The sequence below is a fragment of the Cyprinodon variegatus genome, unplaced genomic scaffold (genome assembly GCF_000732505.1).
Source record: "Cyprinodon variegatus isolate N-32 unplaced genomic scaffold, C_variegatus-1.0 Scaffold322, whole genome shotgun sequence".
Lineage (NCBI taxonomy): Eukaryota > Metazoa > Chordata > Actinopteri > Cyprinodontiformes > Cyprinodontidae > Cyprinodon > Cyprinodon variegatus.
In genome coordinates this window covers 802512-812619 of record NW_015150775.1, presented here as the reverse complement: position 1 = coordinate 812619, position 10108 = coordinate 802512, and the positions used below count along the sequence as shown (strand labels likewise).

At 39.3% G+C, this 10108-nt stretch overlaps 1 protein-coding gene across 2 annotated transcripts in view; it reads right to left on the bottom strand.

Annotated features, from left to right (window-relative positions):
* mpp2 (membrane protein, palmitoylated 2) overlaps positions 1–10108 on the bottom strand; it is a 79338-nt gene that overhangs the window by 45467 nt on the left and 23763 nt on the right. For both annotated transcript variants that reach the window (XM_015384750.1, XM_015384749.1), the window contains exon 2: positions 529–629. In XM_015384750.1, coding sequence (XP_015240236.1) covers positions 529–629 — 101 coding nt within the window. The remainder of the gene's footprint in view (positions 1–528; positions 630–10108) is intronic.

Here is a 10108-nt window from a genome sequence, read left to right as displayed (position 1 = left end):
GATTTGAATCAAAAACAGGAGAAACCTGTTTAATAAAAGCTTAACTGCTGAACAGTTTATTTTGTAGAATTATGACATTTTAACAGCGTTTATTCTAACTGGAGACAGCATTGGTGCTGGAGTTGGTAGTGATGGCGTTGATGTGTATCTTCTCATAATCCCTGATGGAATTGACAGTTGCAAAGAAAAGTAAATGATATATTTACTTTTTAAACTTGTGCAATGCACATTTAAGATAGGTTAAAACAAACGTTGAAAGGATTGCAGCTTTACCTGCAGCAAATGGTGTTTGCATGAGGTATTGAGTTAGCAGGCTGGATATAAATGTATTGATAACAACTTTTTAAAGCGGCCATTTTTCTTCCATTTCAGGATTTGTGATGATTCCATACATAAAAATACCAAAAAGACTTTGTCATTTGTGGTTTTAAAATCCTAATCTTTTCTACAAGGAGCTGTATATGCGGACAACCAAATCGAGTATTTACCAATATGTCTTCATCACTGAAGGTCCAAGGTGTTACTCACCACTGGGCTCTCCATGATGCCTTTGAGGAAGATGAGATCCAGGTCATTAGCCGTTGTCGAACTGGTGCTGTCGCTTAGGGTGTCCAGAGCCTGATGCATGGCTTTAAAGCACAGGAAAAAAGAGATAAAAAATCAGTTAATTTGCCAGCTTTTCTTCCCTTCGACAGCTTGGTGTGAAAAAGGAAGGGAGAAGCTTGCCTCAGAAAGAAGATAGGAAGAGTAAAGAGAAAGAGAGAGAGAGCATTTACAGTAGTGGGACATTTACAGACTGACTGGTAGATACGATGGATGTGGTGAAGACGAAGGACAGGGGAGGCAGGATGGGAGCTGCCTCACTTCCTTTCCCAAGCAATTTTATTCCTGTCAGTCATTCGGCTCACAAGTCTGTCAGACCAGACGGTATCTTTCTCCCACAACTCCCAGCTTACCTATATTCCCACACACACACACACACACACACTCTACAATTATAATAACACAGCAAAGGTTGCTGACACAACAAACACTTTGACATTTGTCATTTTTCAGGGATCAGGTCGTTGGAAAACTGTAGATTTTAATATTTCCTTCATATGTCAGCCGTTTAACTGTGACTCTATTTTTCTGCTTCATGAGTCAGCCTGGGAGATGAGGGATTTAAAGGCAAGCATGCATTCACCTCTACCTCAAAAAGTGAACTTACTTACTCAAAGGGACAACCAATCAATGACCACACACATGATGATGTTAACAACTCATTAAGGGTAGGAGAGAGTTTTAAATAGCGCTCCATACTTTGAATATGACTCATTAAGGTACCTGCTATCGCCTGGTGGGGAATTAATCAAAGCAGAACTGACAATAAAAAGTGTATTCATAGCAGTTACTCATCTAAAATAATTAATATAACAGACTGAATTCTTTGTTGTATGAGTTAAAAATACAACATTGATTTTCTGTGCTTATCACAGAGACTGGTTGCCCTCAGAAAAGTCTGAACAATGAACTCGTCGCTCTCATCTAGTTTCAGAATGTCATGACTCTACTTTTTGGTTCTGTTTAATTTTTCCTTTTTTAGTTTTCAGTTATACTTTGATTCATTTCTTTCTGTGTTTTCTAGTTTTCTGGTTTCATTTTCATTGTGTGCTATCTAGTTGGTTTTTATTGTTTTTGAGTTCTTAGGTATTGTTTGCACTCTGCTGCCCTCTTTGGTAGGTTTTTCTCTTCCCTAGCTCCCTTCTAGACTCCTCCGTCCACCACTGCTCCCAATTCGCTAATTAGCCTGGTCTTTGTTCAGTCTCCCATTTATACACCTCATGTTCAGTCACTCTTTCCTGGTTCCTTGTTGTTGTTAGTTGCTTCCTTGTCTCTGACTCCCCAACTGAATTTTTCCTGATCTTTTCTGGGGTTTTTTTGGTTCTTTGTATTTTGTATTTCTGGATGTCTGCCTCAGTTTTTCATTAAACCAACAATAACTCATCTCTGCTTCACTCATCCCCGCAATTGGGTCCTCAAGCAACCTCCCCCCCCTAGTTGACACAGAAGGGTTGTGCAGAACCCTTGTATTGGTGCTGCATGCCTGCAGCAGAGCCAGAAATTTGGCAAATCTTGGAGAATTTTCTCAGAGAAAGGAAATAAATCAGTACTCAGACAAAGTCCAAAGCAATGGAAAAATTCAACCAGACGAAGCACCAACTCACAGGTTTCATATATCTCAGCACTTTAGCATTGGATATATGTTTACTTTGTCAATAACTGCCCCAGAACAACCACTATTAGTCATTGAGCAATTGGATCCTGCTGTACAGTAAATCTGCAGTTTGCAAAACCGCTGTTCTCATTTTTAATTAATCAGAGTGTATCAGGAGAAATAGGAGATTTCTGTATGGCTGACTCTGGTCTATTCCTGTCACTGGGCCTGCTCTGCATATTCCCCAGCAGCTATCGACAGAGAGCAGCTGAAACAATCCCTGTGGGCTTCATCCTTTTACTACTTCAATATCAAAACCATAATTACTAAGAAAAAATAAGTGTGTTTTTGTTTTCCAAATGAATCCAAAAATGTCCTTATGAACTAATTAGCAGTCAGTGGTCTGAGTACTTTGCACTAATTTGTTGCTCTATTTCTGGAAAGAAAACAAAAAAACATAAAAATGAGCAGCTACAGATTGTTCCAAAAATCTGTAGCTGAAGAGCAGAATATTTCTAACAACAATTGATGCTCCTTCCTTGTTTCTATGTATTAAAGAAAGAAAAAATAGTATAGAATGATACAAAAAGGGGAAAGAATAGTCATTTAGTTTTTAGTAATTCCTAAGGAAAGGCCACCTGGTGAGGCTACTGACCTGGAAGAACTAGGCGATGACCTGGCAGGGCCTGAATGATCTGACACGGTGATTTGACTGACTATTCCTGAGACATACGCTGGTGTAATTAGTGATAAGCAGACATATACTAACATTCTACAGCGTGTTTAGGATATTGGGGAGGCAGTGGCGTACGATACAGGAGTTTGTCCTGCAAACAGAAGGTTGATGGTTTAAACATCAGCTCTATCCATCTCAGTTGTATCCTTTGACAGTTTCACTGCTCATTGGCGCCTGTATACTGCAGCCTCGCTTCTGGCAGCGAGCCCCAATGCAGCTGTGGTTACGGTGTAGTTCACTAAAATCAGGGCTGAAAAAATTTATTGGAATTAATTGAATATTGAAATAATAATCAACATATTTAGTAAGTGATAAAAAAAATAATTTTCTTCTGTTAATATGTATAGAACATATTAACAGAAGAAAATTATTTTTTAGTTTCCTGAAGCGATTCGACACATTGCCAAACTGTATCGATACGGAGTTGATACTGTCTCACAGAGTACTGACACCTGGTGGACCTTTAAAGACACTACAGGCAGCTTATTTGACAGACTAAACTGAATTGATTTGATGACCTTGTACAGGCATCCCCAAAATTGCTCCTCGAGGGCCACTGTCCTGCAGGTTTCAGAGGTTTCCCTGCTCCAGCACAGCTGATTTACATTGATAGCTGATAAACAGGCTTTTGCTGAACTGTAATCAGAATCAGCTGTGCTAAAGCAGAGAAACCTCCAAAACCTGCAGGACAGCGGCCCTTGAGGACCGATTTTGGGGATGCCTGACCTGGTACAATGATATATTTAAGTTATTGTAGGTTATATTGTATTATTTCATATCTATGTTTAAATTGAAATTTTGATATTTTAGAGGCAGCCATTAAATAATGTAAAACATATAACTTCTTGATAGTTTTAATGATAAACCAGAAAAGACGAGACATTCTTTATCAGAATATGTTTAGTGTGTCTGTCAGTCGACAGTCACATGACTTTCTTGAAACAACACCTGCAGCGATAGAGTATTTTGCTCTATGGGCTTGGCGCATGCACCGACGCAGCAATGTTGCTGTTACCCACCAGTTGCCCGAGTCCCTCCATCAACTCCTCAGCTTGATCATAAGCTGGATTCACCAGCTGGCAGTCGGATCGCTCCCCTTTCCTCCTCCACACCTGAGTTAACCTTGTCCGCCCTCTTCCGTAGTCTGGACATCATAAACCTAAACTCAGTCAGTTGAAACTTCTCTCTGGAATCTGGACACCCACAAAGGAACCAAGACCACAACCCACACCCCCCTCCCTTCTGGATGAAGGAATGTTTCGAACCCAAGTAAGATCAGTTTTTAAACTTTTCCTATTGCCGAGAACCTCAAACTCATCTTCTCCCTTTTTCTGCTCAGCAGTGTGCAGAGGCGACCCTCCAAGGACCCAAACCATTCACTGATATTTCAACTGTTGATTGATCTGATTTCCTTCCTACTTCACTCCTGTTGTTCTGCATGTGGATTAAGAAACTGGAAACCAACATGACACTGGCCTCTTGGTGCTTTTATCCTCTGCAGACTGTAGGAAATACAAAATAAATGTTTTAACATTTACTTTGTTTATTTGTATTACAATGTTATTTGAAAGCAAAATAGACATTTCTGTTTGTTTCTTTTATTTATCAGCGCAAAGCGGAAATCCCAAATGAACCGTCTTCCAGAAACTGTTTACTCTTTTGAAAAAGAATGATGAACGAACACTAAAGTACACAAGGACCAACTGCACCCTGATCTGAACCACTAGTCAGGTTATGACACTTATATCAAAAAGCTAAGTTTATAAGGCAGGGAATGATTTTCATCTGCAAGCTTTATCTACATGTCTCTAACAGTATAGAAATCTGTTAGAATCCAGGGATCAATTAGACATTTAAAAACACAGGATAAGCAAGGTAGCTTTAGCAAACTGCTCTGCATGTCTAAACTTAGACAGACTTAGACAACTTTTACTGTCATTTTGTATGGATAGAGTTTATACCAAATGAAATTTAATTTAGTACAGCTTTTCAGACAGTAAATGAGTGCAGCAGGGATCAGATGTAAACAGTGTGGCAGAGAATACATGGTGCAAACAATGCATTGATATGGAAGTTCAGAGCATTAAAATATATGGTGCAATTATGTAGAATTTTTGGTTTGGTGTTATTAGTGTAATGCAGAGTCTTGATTTAGAGACGTGATTTAGACTTTATTTTTTCAACAGTTCAGCAGTCTGATGGCAGTGGGAAACAAAATAAGCAGGAGCAAGTCTGGATTTAACTGACGATTGTAGCTAAAGGTTTCTGGGTAGATCAATCTTTAAACCGCAGGTCTATACAATAAGGGTAGATTTGTTGAGACTAACTATCAGGGGAAAATAGCTATACTAAAGTAGAACATGTGATAGTGAAGAAATGCATGCCAGTTTAGTGCACTTGAAGAGTGCAAAGTTCTTAAGAATATACAGAATAGTTTTAAAATATTTTTTTAGATATAGCAGGTAGAATATACAAGTATGAAATGATGTACAAGGAGTAAAAAGAACATTTGCATATCCCGAGCCCGTGACATCATCAATGACCCCTCAACTTTGACTTTGCAGCATTCAATGCAGGCCCAGCAGGTTCAGAAACAGCTTTTTCCCCACCGCCATCAGGCAGCTAAACTGTTGAAAAAACTCTAATGTCACAGACTGACCATATCAAGGTGTTTTTTTTTGTTTTGTTTTTTGCATCATGTTTTTTTCTCCCTCAATGTTCACATTTGATCACTTTAAGAAACTCAGTGTATACAAAATGAGAGTAAATTATGTTGTCCGAGTGTAATAGTTCAGAGGCCACCATATTCAATTCAATTCAATTCAGTTCATTTCTATAGCGCCAAATTCACAACACATGTCACTTCAAGGCACTTTACAGTTCAACCAGATCATACAGTCAATATTGGTATGAAAATGTATTAATTTAGCTTCCTTCTCCCTGTTTCTATCAGATTTGAATAATTTTTTGCTACAGTACACTGCATTTAGCTTTACCTCTGCTGAGGCATCAGATAGGGATTTGCCTAATGTCTGTTTTTTTTAGGTGAGATAGACATCGGTAACAATATTCCTGATCTGTATTATTACGCTCAAGGTTTATCAGGATATCAATCATTTTTGAGGCTGAATACAACACGGTTTGCAGAATCATTTAAAAAAAAAGATAAAAAAAATATAGAAACTGTGAAGGCCAGAGGGAGACCACCACAGTGATCGCTCAATCTGTTCATCTTTCATCTTCCCAAACAATATGACATTTACAATAAATTACCTTTGCTCTGTTTTCCCACATTAGCTCCATTTGGAGACGTGCAGGTTTCACAAAAATAGACAAGCACACCTGGCTTACCGGTCCCACGCAGTTCTTTTTAACCCACTCAACTGTGAGTTACAACATTAGCAGTTTTTTCCCGTGTGGGAATGCGCTGTGATGTTCGGAGGATTCTAAACTTCCGTCGGCGAATTCAGAATCAGAAAATTCTCCTTTACCAAGTAGTGTATAAAAACCTACGAGGAATTTGTTTTTGTGACGAGGTACTACAAATAAACAAGTAAAGAAATAAATACAGAAATATAACATTTGATATGAAACATTTAAATGATAGTTGTTTATGAAGAGTATAGTGGCAGTTTAACAACAGGAAAAAAAAAAATCTTACTATCTTTTTTATTATTCTGGGGGGGGGGTTTGTGCACCAATAGGAAAAGCAGATGGAAAGAGGATGTACATCATTTACTGTTGATGTTTGCTGGTGGGCTAAACAAACTTTAAGGGTACTTTCTGCATAATCAACTTTTCTTTTTAGCTGTAATAATATTATTCCTATGTCTAAATTATTGGTATTTCGCTTGATTCATGCACTTCTAATTAAAACAAAAAAGTTGTGCTTTCTGATTAGCAGCGCCTCCTTGCTGTGTGAAAATGAGCAGTTGGAGAATATCTAGATAAGAAGTAGCTACCTTCACCTTACACTGTAATTAATGGCAACTTTCTCCAATCAGGTAGGCAGGCCTACAACAACTGGATTAAAAAACAACTAACATTTAATTTCCCTTTGGGATTTATAAAGTATTTTAATTTAATTGAGTATCTGACTATAGGTCACTTTAAATATCTTTAAAAAAGCATGATTTAGAACCTTTATAGGTATAGAGGACAATGTTTTATTTCCGTGTGGATCATCTCAATAAGTGGTCCTCCTAATTGTCAATCATTTTGTTCACGTAAGGCCATCCAACGTACTCGTCCAATCAGCTATCTTTTTCTGCACATGTGCCTTTTCAGGCTTATATCTGTGGTGAGCTACGAAGATAAGAAAGGCCTCAGAAGAGGCAGATATATCCCAGAATGCTTTGCATGAAGAGCTCCCCTCTCAAAGCATTATGGGATTTGTTATCAGTGGCGACAAATAACAAAAATGGCGTAGATAACATGCAGTGAAGGATGAGTTACGTAACCAACGCAGCAAAAAGTAGTGATCATCTGTTCGGTCAGTTAACTGAGTTCGCTTTAAAGTCCACTATATAGTCTCCGCTCTATATAGTGATGGAGGGATTTAGGCCGTATGTTTCTGACACAGTAAGCTTGTATGAGCTATGACAACAGCAAGTTTTAAACAGAGCGTGCACGAGGAAAAATGGCCTTGTGCATGCTCTCCCACCCACATTTATCTAAGTGGAGAGGGCGGGTCTTTTAAAAAGTTTGCGTAAAATCCTCCACAATACCTTTAAGAGCAGAGCGTTGCATGTTCAGATGTTTAAAGTAAAATTATGACCAAATTAATTACATCTGGGGCTAAATATGAACTCAGAGAGCAATACTGTTGGGATCTGGAGATTCACCACCCTTCTCCAGCAGAGTGCGCTGTGGATCTCCTGGGCTGGAGCCCATCAGGAGACCTGCCTTTATAATCAGCAGCCAGACCTTCCTTCAACGCTGCAGTGTTGACCAAGTTTGGTTAGCGAACCTGAGCCTCTGAACTACTAGAATCTTTGTCTCTAAGAGAAACCCAATTCTAACCCGCCTCTGTCTTCTCGCTTATAGGAAACCTGTCTCTCGTCTGAAGCTCTGGATGAGCTTAACCTGTTACCTGCCTGCCTGCCCTAGAGAGCCAAACCTGAAGATCTCACTCTGGAATCCACCTGCTGCTCTTAAGGAAAGAGCTAATCCCTCAAACCAAGGTCTGTCACTAGAAAGTCAGAAGCTAGACGCTGCTGCTGCTGAGCACTCTGCTGAACCAACAGTCTCTGGACCCAACCGGTTCCCTCTCTCAGAAAGGAAAGCCTGGACCTCTTCAAGGTATTTACAGAAACATCTGAAAACTCAACAACTCATCTGTTAACCTGGCTAATCAAACTATCCGTCTCTGCAGACGCCTGAGAATCCCGCCCGGACCAGTTTACCTGAATCCAGTTCATGTTATCTTTGTGCAACCTTTAATAAACTCTGTTGAACTTTTTATCAGTCTCCAAGTGGTGTTCTGCATGTGGGTTTGATTCCTAAACCAACCATAACAAATACCCTTTCTACAGCCAAGCATGACTAAAGTCAATCCATTTTTTAAACACATTGTTAGGAATGAAGCCTAACCTTCGTCACGGTTCTTGTTTCCTTTCTTCTTGATAAAGGAATTGCTGAAGCTGCAGATTAAATTTTACCCATTGTGTGACATAACAGGATTGTCCATATGGGTTAGAAATTAATGAGGTCTAACTATCAAAGTCCTTTTTAAACTGTGTCTTTTGATGAAGCTTCCTCTTTAACATTCTGCAGCAATGCCTCATCTTGTATGTCGCGGTGTTATAGCAGCGCTCCTATTCATAAAAGGGCTGAACAGCAAGAGCCAAGCTCACAGTACTTATCTTTCTTCTGCTCATGCGTCTTATCAGCCTCCAAGGTGGGTTTCCGTAACGACATACTCAGTTTTTTTTCCTCTCATGCATTTTGCCTTTACAGGTGAGCTAAAAGTAATTTCTCACTTCGCTGGATCTGAATTGCTTATGGCTCACAGTAACTTGATACCATTTGAGCAGTTTCATTCTGCAGGTGGAGGGATTTAAAGCGCACAAAGGTGAGGCAGGTGTGCAGGCAGAGTGTGCGTCAGGGGTCGCACAAACGTCAACATTTCAAGCAGTCATGCATCAGTTTGAAAAGAATGCAATTCATCAAACTGAATCTGAAAAAGTGAATTTTGAAAAATACTATATAAAAATACAAAAATGTATATATGTAAAAAATTGTGAAAGAAAATCAAACGTGAGAAAGCAACAATGTTACTCTCCAGAGCTTTTTTTCACATATTCTTTGCTTGCAGAGATAATTCAGTCTTTACTGCTGTTGGTGAAAGGCTCGTCTGATTGCTTGTTCATCACAAAGGAGGGTTACAATTAAACTGGTGACAAAGGTGCTGGAACATGCTGGCTCGTTATCTTTGTGGTTAGATCACAGCGAGGAACACAAACCTCTCAGCCGACACTTAGTGAAGGTTGCTAAGGAGCAGCGGTTAGATCAACAGAGAGGAGATGCTCAGAGGAGCATGAGAGGGAGGCAGGGATGTGGGAAAAGTGCTGGTGGTGGTGTTGTTTCTCCATGTCAGTTCCTCAGGGGGTGCAGCCTGCAGCTGGATCTCTCACTGGGAGAGCACAACAACCTCCTCTCCTGAACTCATGTTTGGTAAACAAGTCGCATTACGATGTAAAAATATACATATTTAATCTGTTCTATGCTTCTGGACAATAAACTGTTCAGAATCGACACAGAAGGAGCTTTAAATTCAAACTTTTTGTCTGTTCTTTTTGCATCAGTATCAAAGTTTTTCAGTATGACAGAAAAAAAACTAAGTGTTTAGATTTTATTTCTTTGGCCACCTCAAAAGCTAGCTGTAGAGTTTAATACTTTGTGTACGAAATGTTCTGACTAGAGCTGCTGGGTACATGTTCTCCCTGTGCATGTGTCAGTTCTCTCTAGGTACTCCAACTTCCTGCCACAGTCCAAAACCTGACTGTTTGGTTGACTGTTTTTCTCGAAATTGCTCTTAGAGAACTGGACTAATTTCATTTCTATACTTTTATTTTATTGATGATTTAAAAATGAAGTTGTTGCAGTTTTAGATTCAGTCATATTGAGATAGGATATGAGTTTTTGTCTGCTAAATCTGAGGTTTTCAAAGCTGC